General features: G+C 37.2%; 1 protein-coding gene across 1 annotated transcript in view; it reads right to left on the reverse strand.

Annotated features, from left to right (window-relative positions):
• The window catches only part of PSMD14 (proteasome 26S subunit, non-ATPase 14), a 64247-nt gene that overhangs the window by 7591 nt on the left and 38243 nt on the right, over positions 1-18413 (reverse strand). The window contains exons 8-9 of the mRNA XM_075000909.1: positions 4476-4583; positions 220-294 (exon numbers count right to left, since the gene is read on the reverse strand). Coding sequence (XP_074857010.1) covers positions 220-294; positions 4476-4583 — 183 coding nt within the window. The remainder of the gene's footprint in view (positions 1-219; positions 295-4475; positions 4584-18413) is intronic.

The following is an 18413-nucleotide window of genomic DNA, read 5'->3' on the forward strand; positions in this document are numbered from 1 at the left end:
GGCAGCCCACTGGGAGCTAAATATGTCTGGCCGGCAGAGCCCACTCCAGCCTAGGCTCACTTTTATGCATTAACATATCCACAAAATGACTGGAGAAAACAGTGATCAGGACTCAGCACTACAGTTAAAATTCAAAGTTGAACACAGCAACATGCCACAAGCTAGTTGAATAATTTGTTTCTTTTACTTAGAATAGAAATATAAATACAACCCCTTTACCTTTTGTTCTAGTTCATTTTTCCTGTAGTTGATAGTAATGGAGTAGTAATGTCTGTTCAGTCCATGAATAAGTGCCTATAAAAGTTTGTGGAAAAATAAGCACACTAAAATTACTCTTTAAGATGAAAACTATGAATAAAAGTGATTTAAAGCAGTCAATGTAAATAGTATTTAAAATAATATTATAGGCAGTGTCAGTGTATTAATCTTATTTTCCTGGTTTTTTTTGTTTTTGTTTTTTTTTTAAAAAAGGTTGCTCTATCCTCTGTTGCCACAAGAGATTCATACAAAATGGAGAAAATAGTACAACTGATTGTAAACTGCTAACAAATATATTAAACAAGGATTTATTCTCTCTTATTTATGGCAAACATAAGTCATATATAAAATGGGGCAAATATTTTTTAAACAAATATGATTTTATGTTGACAGTATTGCTTTAAAACCTTTACTACACATTATAGATATATTTTTTAATTTTATAATTTTTAAATCATTTGAGCTATAGTTCTGTGGTTACAGATAAAACAGTAATGAACATTCTAACCTGGCTAGACAGCCTATCTACCAAACATATCTTCAGTATTAAAACTGTTTTATATTTTCAACATTAAATGCAAGAATATCTTGCAAGTTACTGGCATACACTTTTACACAAAAACCTCACCAACTATAAGCGATTTACAATAAACACATTAGGTTATAATGACATCTTTATACGTATGCTCCAAATATTGCTGCTTTGTTGCTGTATCTAAAAATAATAAAAGTACACCTTCATGAGCAACTTGGATTAAGATGCAGTTCCTAGAAACAACGTGCATATGAACATAACAATGCTTTGTCATTTGTTTTGTCCTCACTGTCAAAGATTTTAAAACTATACCATGCAACATACATAAAAAGTAGAGAAATAGTTGAAAATCCAAAATTCTATTTTAATTATTTCACCTATTTATTGGTGACTATTCCAGGGGCGGGGAACCCCCAGCCTGCAGTCTAGATCTTGCCTGTGGCTTGACTGGATCCAGCCCCAAAGGCTCATGGTTTCCCTCACCAGCATCTGGCCTGCTGTGGGGTGAGGGGCATGAAGCCCTGAGCCTTGCAGGCCTGAGTCAGGCCAGCTAAGGCCAAATCTGGCCCACACACTCTGCCTGGCTGAGACAAAAAAAACAGCTCTAGTGTGCTGCTGCCACCACTGCTCCCCTTCTCCTGACTGGGGGAATGGCAGTGCCGAGAAGCACTGTCTGGAGAAGCTTTTCCCCCTGCTGCTGGGATTGGCTGGAATTGTGACCAATAAGAGCCATCGGGGGTATAACTGGGAGTCAGATATGTGCCCCCACAGACTCCTCACTCTCCTGTACCTGCCTGTATCACTCACCCTCAACTCACTCCTACACCTCCCCCACCTCAACTGCCCACCCCAATCCCACTTCCTGGCTCTGCTGTTCCACCCTGAACCCTTTATTTTGGCTCCACCCCATCCAGAACCTAAGGGGCCCCACAAAATCTACTACCTTGGGCTGCCTAGGCTCTGGAGCAGATGTGTGAGTGGAATGAGGTGACTATCTTTGGTTTTGCTTTCCAGTCAGGCACCATGTCAGTGAGGGGTCTGGGGTACTTTTTTCCCCCGTTTCTCACGTGTGTGGTCCCTGACTGTTTTTTTTTCCTGTGGGTAGCAATCCCCATCTTAAAAGAGGTTCCTAACCCCTCCCTAAAGGCAATCCATGGCTAGTGCCTATTACACAAAATGCAAATAGAGCTTTTCATTCTAGTGCTGCAAAATCCTACCACAATTGAACTGAAAAGCTGTCATAAAATTGAAAAACTTTTTGCAAGTATAAGAATTTCTTCATATAGCATACAAAACCAGTTACATTGTACATGAACCCATTGTATGTTAACTAGTTTGTTAAACTGCTGATTATAATAAAGCTAAATGTATGTTTGACAGTCAACAGAATCTCAAAACCAAGATACCTGTCTATTAAAGTGTTATAAATTTCACCCTTTAAGTTACTGAAAACTTCTGTAGTTTGACGTTCTCCCACCCTCCCCACAACTGTACACCTTTGTTTTAACTCAACTGTGGATAAGAAGAGGCTTTTAAGAGCTCCTAAGGGATTTAGAAGTGCAAGTCCCTAAACAGACTATCTCCCCTGAAATCACTGCTCTTGTAAAAGGTAACAGTTAATTCAACTTACACACATACTATTAAAAAAAAAAAAAAAAAAAAAAACTTCACCACTCCTCCCAATTATCTTGAAAGTATATGTTGGTCACGTTAGCATGCTAACGTAATGTGAATCTAGTAAAATGTGCACCTGCTTAAAAATAATAGCCAAAAACATTGTTCCTTAATGTTTTGTTTCACTTTAATGTGTGTCATGCAATACTGAAGTCTTACACAAGCTTGTCTTATGCTTCACAAAATGACTTTGGTAAATTATGGGGAAGAGAGGGTGAAATTCAATAGGAGTTTTGCTATCAACTTCTATCAGCTCAGCATTTCACTCAGGGACTTTAGAACATGTATGTATCTACCTTTGTTCTCTGTGGAAAGAGTAAGTCTTAAGAACTCATATGTATGTTCACAATTTCAAACTGCAATATTTTAATGTAATAATGAAATATGTAACTGGTCATTCCTGACTTGCAATTAGTGAAAAAAAAACCTGTCCCTGAAATATGCCATGCGGCAATGACAATGATCATAGACGGATATTACTTAACCTTTTGCAAAAAATAATGAAGCGGTATGATACTATGGGGGTTTACAAGAGAGGTCATTACATACAGCCTAAAAAAGCCCAGTAATATATTCTCTTGAAACAGGCAAGCATGGGCTTGCCTGTATCCAATCAAAAACATTAGTAGGTTATTTCATACTCATTATACTTCACAGTTTTCACAGAATCAAAAATCAAAAGCAAAACACTTCAACCTTTTGAAGCTATTTTACTAGAATGAATATCTTTGCTAAGTAATTTTTAATAAAAGGTGTTTTAATGCATAAAATAAAAAAAGCTCCCACTGCATTGAAGGTAGAGTTGTAACAATGGCTAGCTGGCATCTCCTCTAAAGATAGCTATTTGATGATAAAAATTAAAGCATCTAATTTCTGTTCTACTGTGTTTACTATATTGTCTTTCAATATGCTGTAATTAGGAACATACATTAGTATTACTGTTCATGCAATTAATCTTCAGAGAAATAATTAAGCTTCCTTGTTCTTATTATTCATGCCTTTTACATTTAAAAATAAAATAATTTTTTCTTCAGGAGGGAAAAGTGTTAAAAAAAAAATAAAAAAGCCAAGGCACTAAAATACAGATACTGCATTAATCATTCTGGGGGATGTGTGTGTTTTAGAACAGAAGATGCTTCCCACAGTGAAGATTTTGGCTTCACTGAAGACCAGAGTATTGGCCTTACTAGTCAACACTGGTAACCACACAGAGTAAATATTCAAAAGAGAATCTGTAAGAATATATTTAGTTTTAAAAAATTCAAAGATATATCAAACAATACATGCAAGCAAAGAGGATCACGCTTTAAATGGTCAATTATGCATCCAAATGATTGAAGCCATCCCCCCACCCCTCACTTCATCATGACACAAGGTCAACCAGAGCTGGAAAGATATTTGTTTAGGACACATTAGAAAGTTGAATATATATTATGCAAAACATGTAGCAGTAAAACAAGTGGAAAAAGACCATAATGGAAATGGTATTTTTCCAATGGTTGCTTTAAGAGTAAATTATTCTTGTATCACACACAATTGGAATGGTTACAGCAGATCAACCATTTTCTCATTCTGGCTATAGGAAAGCTCAAGCATATATTAATAGGAACAATTATAAAAACTAGAATACTGGGAAAAGAGTATCATTTGCCTTCACTTGTATCACTGATTTGATAAAGCCAAAAAAGCTGGAGTATTGTGTTCCCAAATTCACATAAAAGAGTTATTTTGGAGTTTTTCCATTTTATAAATCTGAATTAAATCTTGACAGTATCTACTTAAATTCTGTGTTTATATCTGACTAATTTAGAGCTGAAACCTACACTCATAAATTAGGAGGAGACCTAGTCAAATATCAAGTTAATTTTATATTCATACTAAAACACTGGAAGGAGGGATAATACACAAATTATAGCTGTAACATTAACATTTTAAACTACTTGACACATCACTGTGATTAACCACCACTCAATACAAAACAGAACTCATCATCAAATACCAAGTTTACCTGGATAGACGGCTTGTTTAAGTGACCCAGATTTGAAGTTGTTTGTCTTGGTTCATGTCCCAAGACCATCATATTAGCATTGATCAATCTGAAGGCATCAATAACAACCTGTAAAAACAAGATGTCAAGTCAATTCTTCTTAGAAAATGCAAGCAATGGTGCCAAGCAACAGTGGGCAAGGCATGAACAACTCTCCTTTGCTTTTGGCCTTTTTCCAGAAAAGCCTTTTAATTATAATATTAATAAAAAAAACCCTCCTGCTGACACAATTGTGCCATCAGCACACAATTCTTTAACTTGTATTTTAAGGTGACACCAATTTCTACATTTTTCATGGAACTATTAAGTTGTATGTACTACTTAATCATACAGCACTGAAAAGCTCACAAGACACACACACACACACACAATCACAATAAACTTTAAAGGTATGCATGTTTGTCACCTAAATCTTATCTAATCAAAATGAATGACAGAGAGAGACTAAAACTGAAAGTGAGCACAAGCTAAGGGACTGTGTGTAAAGCCCAGTCCTGTCACATCAATTATACCACCACAATACTTGAAATGACAACAAAATTATAGCCAGCAAGGAACTTGCCCCACGTATTCCCTTCTAGTCAGATGCTTTTTGCTTCTTGTGTCTAAGAATGGGTCTATAAACTGTTTGATGGATTAAAAAGTCCTCGTCAGTGTCATGCTCAGGAGTAAGAAATAAATCATAAATGACCTTGGTCATTTTTTACTCTAAGGAACATGGAAGGTTGCATCCAATGTTATTTCATTACAAATGAAAAAGTAAGCAGACTTTCCATCTAGCTTATTTCTATGCTTTGCTGAAGTTGTTCAAAAAATCTTTGCAAAGAAATATTTAGGGGCTTCATTCAAGAAAATAATAATCTAATCTGCTGCTTGGTGATGTGAGATTTATCTTAGAATACATTACAACCATGCAACTAAAACTGTCCTTGTCACCTCTATCCATCATTATAGATCTATAACTACAAGCTAAGATTCTGATCTATTTAGCCCCTAATCCTACCATCAGATCTGTGCACAAAAAGAACCTGGCACCTATACAGAGCCCCATTAAATCAGTGGGGTCAATGTGGATGCAGACATCCATCTGTGTGGTTTTGATTAAAGTATTAGGGCTTTATTTCTAAATATTCTAATGTTGTTGTGTTCTTAAAAACTATGAAGGATAAATCCAGTTTAAAGGCTTGCATCAAAATGCCTGAGACACTTCCATTGTGGTTATACTGTAATCTGTATTTCATGTAAATACCACATGGCACCTAGACACCACGGTCCAATATACCGAGAAGCTAGAGTATCCTATTATTTTATAATAAAACTTATTCTAGCGTAAACAAGAATGACAAGAATTGACCATATTTTAAAAATCTAAAAAATTATTTCTGGTGGTTCTTACTGATTGAGGACTTTCCTTCAAGTTAAACAAATTAGAGTAGTACCTAAATACCTACTTAAATGAGAGTGCAATGCAATTATAATACGTTAAAAAAACACAGGGAAGTAAAAGAAACGAACTGGTAGAGAATATTAATGGCACCTAATAGCTATCACACATACCATACAGCCAAAATGTTGTTTAAGTCTCTTAAAGAAAAACAGTGACAAATAATGATATACAAAGTAGTGGCAGATATTTGCGTCACTAGAAGGACGATACTTTTTCACTTGTACGTGAGTGGTGGCTCCATGGTTCATATTCAATTTACAAAGAGTCCATGTCTTCTGCTAACTGTGTAGCACCAGTTCAGTAAATAAGCAGTTGTAAGTAGACTGAAAGCTATGAACTTTTTTCAAAGATCAGATTTCCCACATGGGCAATCCAATCAGCAGTTGTAAATTAGTGACATATATAGTGTTGCATTCTCAGCTCATCGGCCTGATCCTTTCTCCATCTTGTCTTTTAAAAAGTTGCCTTCAGCAAATGTGCCATGGTTCTGTTCCTCTTACTAGAATGTCACTGACTCAATTTACACCAGATAGCATGGCAACAGATACCTTATAAATTCTTGCTGAAGACAAAAAGCTCACAATATTTCCCCCTATTCTATGACATCCCCCGCTCCGTCTCTCAATAGAAAAATTGATTTAACATGCACAATTATTCTAGCATATGGAATTTTAATTTTTCTGAAGAAAAAGTTTAATTCCTTTAATGATTATAAGACCATTAAACTTCATGCACCTACAAGATATCAACCCGCCTAAAACAGTTCAATGTATTTACTGTTTTGTCCTTGTACAGTAAACTTGTTTCACTGGTAGCTGAATAACTGGTATAACTCACAGCCAAGTACTTCTGGTCAGCAGACACCATGCAGGAGCACAGAGAAGCTGCATGCAGGCGAGGGTTTGTGTAGAGCACGAGAGCAACGCCCCGCCCAGCTGCGCCCGGTGTCCCTCCGTGCCGCAAGGGAGTGCAGCTGGCAGGCTCCTCTGCTTTCGCCATGCTACCTCCCGGTGTCCGCTGAGCAGAGGTTTGTGTACAGAGCGTGAGAGCAATGCCCCTCCCCCGGGAGGGGGCAGAAACACCCACTTAGTGCTGCCCTGCATCCCCCCATGCTGCATGTGAGTGCAACTGGCAGGGTCTTCTGACCTACTCTCTATTATCCAGAATATTTGATTATCTGGCAATCACCCAGTCCCGTGGATGCTGGATATCAAAGTTGACGCTAATACAAAAAGACCAATTCTCTTTTTAATGTTTCCAACAAATTTTACTTTAACTCAAGACAGTTTTCAGACTCCTTTTGTATCTATGAAAGTACATCTTATTTTTCAACTCCTGAATTTACACTTTAACCAGATGTTCTAATTTGAAAACATCATCAAGTACCCAACTAAAGTAAGGAGTACAACAACGTAAAGAAAGGAGGGGCGGGGGGAGGCAGCAAGCTAGTCTTTCAGAGACTTCTAGATAGGAAAATCAAGCAAATAAAAATTTATTCCGAGGAGACAGATACATTAATTTGGCAGGGTACCACAACTTAGTGCTTCATCATAATTTAACTACATAATAGCTACACTGCTAGACTGCAATTTAAATGACTGCTCCACTGTAAGTCAGGGAGCTTATCCAAAAATGCAGTGCATTTTTGACTAATAATTTGTTCCAATACTTGGACTCCATGCATACTTTTCAAGGTACATTACTGAAAGGAAAACCAAAATTCCTACGATATTAGGCAATACAGCACTGCTTTCATAATAAATCAAATGTTAACTCCTGTTCACAATGTGAAATTTGGTAACTGTCATAGCAAAATATCAGACAAACTAGCTGGTGAAATATTTAAGAACTAAACTCCATATCAGTTCAAGTTTGCAGTCATTACTCATACAAGTATCATTTCTATGACACTACTCACATTAGTAAGGGTTACAGGCTATATGAGCACAACCTGGAGAGAAAAAAAAATCAAGTATTTGCTAACCTGCTAGCACCCTACTTGCTCAAATTCCAATGTGAAATCCTAAACTCAATTCTCTCTTTTTTTTGAGCATGTATTTAATCTAGGCAGAATACAGAAAGTATGAATTGAATGACATTTTTCTTGTTAGTAGCATTATGACAACCAATAAGAACTACATACTTTAGCTACACCAAGATTAAAAGAATTCATTGCCATCACTATAGCAACTGTCTTAAGGAAACCAACATGTTCAACAACCTGCAATCTAAATTTAGATCTAGTACGCAATAAAAGCATAAATACAGCAATATATCCTACATTTACATTTCTGTGAAATCTTCTAATTGCTTTTGCACAGTAAGAACAAATCGGTTCCTCCTTTAGAGCATCATATCAAAATAAATACACTCATTAATGTCCAGTGCACTAATGAGCAATGGGTGAACTAGGTGCTAATTATGCCACAGTAAGATTCAAGGAAAAAAGCCCTGGTGAACACTTGGAGGTGTGTACAAGCTAAAGTCTTTTTCTCTGTGTTTATTTTGAAGTACAGCATGATGCAATCAAGTGACAGCATCATGGTCACCTCATATTTAACAATGGAACTTTAGAGACAGTAATCTGAACAGAGAACCTCCCAGGATTAATTAAAGCAGAGGAAAAATCCATTTTATGGCATTAAAGAATTTCAAGGATTTACAGATGTTCCAAATGTATAGTTTGCATTCTTCTTATTACCTCACTACAACATACACTGTACTAACACAAATAGTAACAGCTTTGCATGAGGCTTTTTAGACTGCCTCCTCAGTGAGCAGAGTGGGGGGTGCCCAATTCAAACCTATAGCGATAGGATATTTTCCCAGATTATGATGGTATCACTCGTAAATATGCTTTTCCACACTGCAACTCTTTCACCATTCTGACCATTTAATTTCTCCTGGTACAAAGTGTCTCGAGGCTTTTCAGAGGTCACTTCAACAGTAGACAGCTTATAACAAAACCATTAGCAGTTTGGCTAGTTTAAGAAAACCTCTTACTTTCCTTTTTTGTTTATTATCACTGCATGAATCTGCGGCATATGATAGTTTATAATTTCTCAGGCTTGTTAAATTCATGTTAAAGGTCTGTTTTCTTGTTGAATAAATTTTGTTCATATAATGCTGCCTATTTCATACACTGAGTCTTTAATAGCACCTTTGGTCTATGCACAACTCACAGATCAAAACAGAGGACTAAAATAGGGGTTGATGATGCTATTTACATGTGTGATTCCTGCTGTCTTCTTGTTAGTAGCTTTAATATAATAGAAGACCTTGTCTGTTTTGTAATTAACACATCTTTACTGGAGAGATATTTGGAAGTGATTGCTGTGAATATACTGGTTAGTAAAATAAACACAATCACACACCACTTTCTGTTATCAGACAAATTTGTGAATTGTACACATTATACTCCAGATCAACAAACTGTGATATAACAGCCAAGTAGAAGACACATTTATATAACCCTTTATTTTTCTGAAAATATGTATTCAATCTGACCTTGCAAATATAATTAGCTTGTGGGATGTGTGGATTTCAGTACCATGGATGCTTTACTAATTGCAACTCTTGGAAATAGATACTAAATATTTGGAAGCTGCCAATACAAAATAAAAACTGTATCTTTTTGTACATCTGTCTTAGCTACAAGAACCATAATAATCTGAAAAACTCTAACTACGACATATCTTTTGCAAGCATGTCGCTGGGTCAATGGCCCACAATAGATTGAGTAACATATTTTGCATAGTCAAATTTCAAATCCTCTCCAAACTCAATGTCATCTATAATTTTTTGGCTGTTTGTATGTAGCTATGCATAATATGATCCAATATGTTATTCATGCTTTTATCCCATTCTAGGCCAATGAATTATATGGAGGACAAATTTTTAGACTGCTCATTAAAGAAATCTGATTTTTTACTTTACTTTTGTAAACTTACTTGAAAAGAAACTTAAAAAAAACCTAGATGAACAGATCCAGAATTGACTAATATATCATAATCACATACCTGATTCCCCCTCGCACCAATTTTAAGGAACAGACTTTTTTGCATTGCCAATGAAAATTAGCCTAATCTATATAATGGGGCCCACTTGAGCACAGCTTCAAGAGGGGGTTAGTTTTTAGGGTGGAATTTTTAGGTCAAAAATTCTACACATACAATATTTTAAAAAAATTTTCACTTCTACAAATTTTTGCAACTAATTTAGAACCTGATTTCATGAAGCCTTCCCTGTACTTGGTATGCTGTTCTACACACAGGGACAAATGAGACAGAGACAAGTTATCCTTGTTATTCAAAACTTTTCTGACATCAGTATTTATGCAGAAAAAAGAAAAAAAAAAATCAAACTATGCAAACTGAAAGCAGTCTTTAAAAGTGCATTATCACCCTGAAATCCAAGAATTTAGTTATTGTTTGTGGACAAACCTACCAGTGCACAAGAAAAAAAAATTTCTGCAAAAGATATAATGTGGCTGGCTATGCCAGGTGTGGAAAAAGAAGTAATGTCCCATCTAAAATATCTTTTATCACCTGCAACTGACCTGTTATCAACTGCTTAGTTTGTTTCTAGATTCTTTAAAAATTAAATGGAACATGTGACCTTAGAAGTGCAGCTGAGGTTTATGACCATTTCGTTATTTATGCTGCCATGCACTGTTAGACAACCGCAAGTGAAGAACATCTTCTGTCCCTTGTAAACCCACAGCATAAAAAATTCAGATAAATCTTACTTTTTATGCCATTTCCAATGAAAAGCACTAAGAACTGAAACTGACTCATGCCAAATTCATATAGCTGAATTGCTGTGATTGTGCGTTTGAAGTTTGCAACACTGAAATTATTTATAAAAATGTCAATTTTACTTCTAGAAGAGAGATTCCTAGGAGTATGTGCATTTTCTTTCTTTATCCTTGGAGAATTGCTTACTGTGGTCAAATCTGATGCACAACTTGAATATCTATACTGGGAGAGGAGACAACTACAGTATAATACATTTATCTTGACAAGTGAGGGCATGCATCCGTAACTCACAAGTAGCAAAGCCACAAGTTTAAAGCTATATGCTTTAATGAAGATAAATGGACTATTCTATATTCGCCATGGTAAAAGGTATTTAAACATTTAATAGTTTTCAATGAAAAGTCTACTTGGAACTTTTTTTTGTTTCAGGAAAGAGTATGAACTGAAATAACCTATAAAAATACTTTACTAAGCAAGCATTTATCACCTGATATAAAGCACAGCACATCAAAAATCATCAGAATACTGGCATTCACTTTAGCAATGAGGTATGTAAATGCAAGTTTTCTAACCTGTAATGTTTTACTCAGAAACTACTTCATTTATGCAGAGTACTTGATGCACTACAGTGCTCAAGTATTAAGAAGGTAGTGTTAAAGTTTTTGCTGGCTTTACAAGGAAAAAAAAACAAGTAAGGTAGAAAAGTAATATAACTAGTACTTTGTCTTATTCTGAACACTTTATTCTGAAGTATAAATATGAACCTGATACCTACATCGTAATTAAATATTCAAGATCTCCTACTACAAAAATGTGATGCTTCAAAAATCCTTAGTTCTCTGTTGGTTCAGCTGGCTGCTTTTCTTACAAATCAAAACCAAGACAAGTTTCTATTTCTCTATTCAGCAAGGCAGAGTTCAAGGCTGAAATTCTGCTTCACTCAGATTAGGATGCCTCAGCCTTTCACTTACAGGTCACTGCTCTGAACTCACCTTTCACTCAATAGTGATTGAGTGGCTACTATTAGACAGGTTATTTGGCTATCTGTAAAATGAACTTGTGATCCCATTCTAGCTCATAGTGGACAGGTGTCCACATCACAAAAATTATATGTATGACAACTGGCAAGCTTGCTAACAATTCCATTGGATTTAGAATTATAGAATATTAGAACTGGAAGGGACTTCGAGAGGTCATCAAGCAATCTCCTGCAGTCATGGAAGGATCAAGCACCATCTAGATCATCCCAGACAGATATTTATCTAACCTGCTCTTAAAGTATCTCAGATGAGGGTGATTCCACAACCTCACTAGGCAATTTATTCCAGTACTTAACCACCCTGACATTTGGGAAGTTCTTCCTAAAGGTCCAACCTATATCTCCTCTTGCAGCAATTTAAGCCCATTGCTTCTTGTTCTATCAGCAGAGGATAAGGAGAATAATTATTCTCCCTCCTCCTTTTATCACAGTTTTAGATACTTGAAAGCAGTTATGTCCCCTCAGTTTCCTCTTTTCTAGGCTACACAAACCCAGTTCTTTCAATCTTCTCTCTCAAGTCATGTTTTCTAAACCTTCAATATTTTTTGTTGCTCTTCTGTGGACCTTCATCAATTTGTCCGCATCTCTCTTGAAATGTGGCGCTCAGAACTGGATGCAATACTCCAGTTGAGGCCTAATTATCAGAGTTGACTAGAAGAATTACCTCTAGTGTCTTCCTTATACTCCTGTTAATGCATCCCAGAATGTTTGCTTTTTTGCAATGTACCACTCTTGACTCATATTTAGCCTGTGGTCCTCTAGGACCCTTAGATCCCTTTCTGTAGCACTTTTTCCTAGGCAGTCACTTTGTGTGTGTGAAACTGATTGTTCCTCCTTAAATGGAGTTTTTGCATTTGTCCTCATTGAACTTTATCTTATTTACTTCAGACCATTTCTCCAGTTTGTCCAGATCATTTTGAATTATCATCTCCCAAAGTATTTGCAACCTCTCCCAGCTTCATATCATAGGCAAACTTTGTAAGTGTACACTCTGTACCATTATCTAAATTGAAGATATTGAACAGAACTGGTCCCAGAACTGCCCCTTTTCCCTGCTGAACCCCACTTGTACTGCTCTTCCAGTAAGACTATGAGCCACTGATAAACTACTCTAAGTCAGTGGTTGATGAGGCATGGAGCATGTACTCCTCTGACCTGCAGGGACATCACTCTAGTCCCATAATGTGACAATTTACGGAATTAAAAATCACAGTTAAAAAGCAGCCAAAATCTTGTATTCTGTAAAGATCACCCAATAAGCAATGCAAAGAAAATTCAAAGGATACCAAGTTTGCTTTATTTGCTTGGTTACCTTTTTAAACTCTGGAGGGCCACAGGCAGAGAAAAAAGTCTAACACTTCCACACGGTATTTTTAATGGCCCATAAGAGGGCGTAGAACTTATGTATTCTTAATTTTTTTTTAAACAAATGTATACCTATTGACTACCAAAAACTTATCAGGTAACTTCAGATCACTTAAAGAGGAGATTTTTAAAGGCCAATGTCAATTTGAAGTCTCAGATACGATGCCTGTCTCTGCACCAATTCTATTTTTACAGAAACTATTGACTTCTTGCTTTTCCATTGCTGTTTGCCCAGTCCAAAAAAAACAAACAGGAAAGACATTGAATATACAAGGGAAACATTAACCCTTACATACAATCATGAGAAAGCCATTGAAGTCCCTAAAATAGATAGCTATGACTAAAAGGATGCAGCCTTTCAGGAAATTAACAAACACTGAGCCTTTAAACTCATCTGAAGAACTCTGTTGGAATGGTCTTCTGTCTCTTATTTATATACAGTAAACTCTTGTTTAACTGGAATTTGAGTAACCGGCACTCTCAAACAACAGGCATAACTCAGAGGTGAGTAGCTCTGGTCAGGGGACATGCTCTCTCCATCCCTTTCCCCCCAGTGGAGCAGCTGCTTCTGGTGTGGGCTCCACAGCAAGCCGCCTGCCCTTAAAGGGGAAAGTTGGTGGCTGAGGGAGGGCCCACTCCAGAGCCACATGCAGCTCCCCCATGGTGCCACACCCCTCCTCCTACCCTTCCCTCCCTGCTTCAGGGGTCTGCCTCGGAGGGCTTTGCAGAGACCTGGAAATGGGAGGTGGCAGCTGTAAACCTGCCTCCCTCCTGCCCAGGCTTGTGCTCCAGCCCATGGCCGTCCCACAACTGAGCACATGAACAATGCCCCGCCCCTTGGGGCGGCAGAGCAGGGGGAATATCAGGCATGCCACTCAGCGCGGGGTGTGAGTGCAGCCAGCAGGCTCCTCTGCACTACATCCAGCACAAGTACTGATCTCTCTTATACACAATATTTGATTATCTGGCAACCTCCTGGTCCCATGGATGCTGGATATCAAACAGTTTACTGTAATTCATAATTATTTGACTGGACTTCATTTGACCCTCTTAGATCACCGGAAAGATTTAGACGCTAAGCAGTGTAGTTGCAGCATGAAGGATTGTCTTGGAGAGCAGTGCAGCTTTCTTCTTGTTTGGAGGAAAAAATATGTCAATGAAGTCTATTCTTAAGTTTGAAAACAGCAAAAGAAAGTTATGCACTCTAATGTGCATTGGTCAGTGCTTAGAACTGAACAGATGAAGACAATCCTGTGCTCCCAAGATCTTAGCATCTAAGTCAGACACAGACCAAATAATATAGTTCAGATCCATAACAGGTTCAAATCAAGCGCCAGAAATGGTGGCTATATCTTCGGCTGAATCAGAGTTCCAGGACTTGATGTAAGAAATCTGTTTTGTTTTTAGGAAAGATTGCCATTGAGAAAAGGAGATCACCTGGCACACAAACAGATGAAGTTGTGGTGAAAAAGATACCATTGTTTGTGTTGCATTTTAGCTCATTTACTTAAAATTAACCACGACCAATCTTGAAGAGACGAAATCTGCAGGATAAATGAATGCCAACAAAACTCTAAGGGGCACAGTTTTATCCTCTTTTTTTTTTTTTTTTTTTTTTTTTTTAAAATCGTAGCTATTGTATCCTTTATCATTTTAAACTGAAACCTGAAAAGTCACAAACCACTGACAGAGGGGGGCAAAAATATGCTTATGATCTCGTTAACTCTCTGCATTAGACTCAGGAAATCAGGATTCAATTTCCATCTCTGTCTGCAGTGGCAAGTCACCTTTATTTTACAGATAAACTGCCACAGAATGTTTTCTTCCACCCAACCTTTGTCTATTAAGACTGAAGGCTACTCAGGCCCATATGTTTATTCAGCATTCAGCACAATGGAGTCCTGGTCTGGGCTGAAACTTACAGGTGCTACTGTAAAATACGTAATAGTACTTCTATGAGCTCTACCTTGAAAAGAGCATATATCTGGCCTGTTTCACAGCTAGCTGGTATAGATTATTCCTTTTTTTTGGAGGGGTGGGGGCAGGGGGAGAACAAAACATCAAAAAAACCTGAAAGGACTGTACAAATTTAGAGTTCCCATTGGAAACCAACTGAATGGATGAAGAACTTTACAAAAAAAGGGCAAGCACTTCAACATCCTGGGCACAACCTGGGAGGCATCTAAGATTCTGTTTTTGTACCAGTCCAAAAACCAGATCCCCACCCCCTTTGGCTTTCTAAATGACTTACAAAATTTTGTTATTTGTAACTTTCAAGCTCTCCAAAGTATCTCAAGTAAATGACAGACAAACAAGACACTTGCTAATGTTTGCCTTATCCGACAAGATGTGCAACAGTTTCATATAAATGCAGTTTATTTACAAAAGCAGCTCTTTCTCAAAGAGAAGTTGATGCTTTCTGAAAATGCAGATTCCTCTTCTTTTACAAATTACAAATATTTTTGCAAGTCATTTTGACAGTGTCCTAACTGAAAGATCTACTACAATCTAGTGGACATTTAATTTTTTTCCTAAGTACCGTACATAATCTCTGAAGGGGAGGAGGGAATTTCACCAGAATGGCTTTTAGTGATGCCATACAATGTTCACTAGTTTCTTCCATCCATGTGCTGAATAAATTTGTGAGGTGCACCTCACAAATTTGCAGATGTGTACCACCAATCAAAACACATGCTGGTGCCTATGAGCTCTCTGCTACTCAGCTGGGCATCATTTAGATGTCTCCTAGGCGGTGACCAGCCCCTCAGTTTACAGGGAACACTGGTGCCATGGCTTCTAGATGGTCATTTAAAAATGCATTGCAAGGACTGTATTTACCACACACTGGAGAAAGAAGGAGCCTGACCCAGCTTGTTTGGAGCAAGGGGAGGAGGAGGAGAGGCATTGATTATATTGGATTTATTGTAGCTATTTTTTGATTTAGGGATGAGGAACAGCTGCTGATTTTGTGCATTTTTTTTTTTAATCTGACAATTTTTGGCAAAAGACATTGTGAGCTCTGGACAAACAAAAATGTTAGAAACTGAAATAAAACTATTAATATTTATCAATTCTACTGAGCTTTAAATGCATGTGTTACAGAATGCTCTAAAAATCTGGTTTATGATTGTTAGCCTCAATTTACAAATTGGGAATTTGGGGCAAAAAAAAATGTTAAGTGACAGGTAGATGGTCACATAAGTAAATTAATGGCAACAAGTAGAAATAAACCTGCATGAGGTCTTCCATATTTGATTCAGTGTCTATGTGGATTAAAATGAATTTATTTTGAAATAAATGTTATACTTTTTGGCCTCTTGTTAACAGTAGCCAACCAACTTTAACCAGACAATTCAACCTTCATTCTTGTGACTTGTCATTATAAAACCTGTTGGGATTTATTGTTTTATAGACAGTCCTGCCACTAGACAATATATTAGAATTGTTGGTACGCTGTTATAGAGAAAAGCTGTGATAAACATTTAAGGTTGTAGCTTTAAAAAGTCTTAAAAACAAGATCAAGCAGTACTTAGACTGTTATTATCTGTAATTTGGTTAAGTGTATGCACAGTAGCCCATGCACTTTTAAAAGGAGGTGCAAAAGCAGTCTATACGCTGTAACAAACAGCCAAAGTGAGACATAAAAAGGGAAGGAGCATGGAAAATCTACAGCATGCTAGTGACGAAAGGTTTCTTTGACCAGCAGGGAACCTAAAGCATCCATTTCTGCAGAATGTCACTTTCGTTTTGGAAATATTATTTCTACTTTTTTGCTTGTAAAACCAGCTTCAGTGTAGCAAAATCCAATACGGTCTTTTGGAGCCTGCAAACAGACAACCCAATGCCTGTGCTGCTATTCCAAGACAGCAGCAGATTGAAACTGACAAGAGGTTTGGGCCACTGAACAGAATGTGCTCCATCAGTATATTAGAAATACGAAAATGACAAAGGAAAACGTAGGTCCATTATTTAGGAGAGATAACAGAGGATCACAAAAGTGCTGATTTTTTTTCTTAAACTTTAGTCTTCAGTAAAAAGGTTAATTGTGATTAGATGCTTAAGACAATATTAACAAGTGAGGTGGCTGTCAGGCCAGACTACAGAAAGAGCAAGTTAAAGAATACTTAGATAAGTTAGATGTATTCAAGTAGACAGGGCCTGAAGAAATTCACCACAGAGTATTTAAGGACCTAGCCAAAGCAATCTCTCAACTATAAGCAATTTTCTTTCAGAACTCATGGAGGATGGGTGAAGTCCTAGAGGATTAGAGAAGGCAAACACAGCAGCAATCTGTATAAAGGAGAAGAGAAGAGTAGAAGAATTATAGGGTAGTCAGCTCAACTCTGATACCTGCAAATATACTGGAACAAATTATTAAACAATTGATCCACCTAGAGGATAAGAGATTGATAAGTAACAGCCAACATGGACTTGTTAAAAACAAAGGCAAGCCCAAGCTAACTTCTTTCTTTGAAATAGATATTGGCCAACTGGATGAGGGGGAAGTTGAAGTTACAATATATTTTGATTTCAGCAAGGCTTTTAATTCCATTCCTTGTGGTTCTCTCATAAACTAGGGCAAAATGATTTAAATGAAATGACTATAAGGACTTACATAACCATTCCCTGAATATGGTCTTTCAACCAGTCATCAATGGTATGTTCTCAAAGTGGGGCAAACATACTGAGCAGGGGCCTGCATAGAGCTCTTTATTAAACAGTGTTGTCACTGATCAATAACTAAGTGGAAAGTTGGTTTACAAAGTTAACAGATGACACCAAGAAGAAAAGGGTTGAAAGCACTTCGAAGGACAGGATTAGAACTCAAAATGATCTTGAGATTTTCAAGAATAGGTCGGATACCAACTATACAAAATTCAATATAGATAAGACCAAGTCCTACTCCTAGAAAGAGGGAAGCGGGGAAATCAGATTATAACTACAAATGAAGAACTGCTGTATGGGATCTGGGGTTTACAGTGGATCACAAACTGAACATGAATTAACTGTGATGCTGTTCATAAAAGGCAAACATTCTCTGCTGTTTGAACGCCAGTGCCATATGTAAGACACATGAGAATGAACTGTTCTGCTTTACTGGGTGCTGGTGAGGGCTCAGCTGGAGCACCATGTTCAGTTTTAGGCACCAGACTATGAAAGAGTGAACAAGTTGAAGAGTCAAGAGGAAAGCAGCAGAGACAAAAGGTTTTAAAAATTGTCCCATAAGGAAAAATTGAAAGAAATGGGCACATTTAATCTAAGGAAAAGTCGTCTGAGGCTTCAGATATATA

This window comes from Carettochelys insculpta, chromosome 8, assembly GCF_033958435.1.
Source record: "Carettochelys insculpta isolate YL-2023 chromosome 8, ASM3395843v1, whole genome shotgun sequence".
NCBI lineage: Eukaryota > Metazoa > Chordata > Testudines > Carettochelyidae > Carettochelys > Carettochelys insculpta.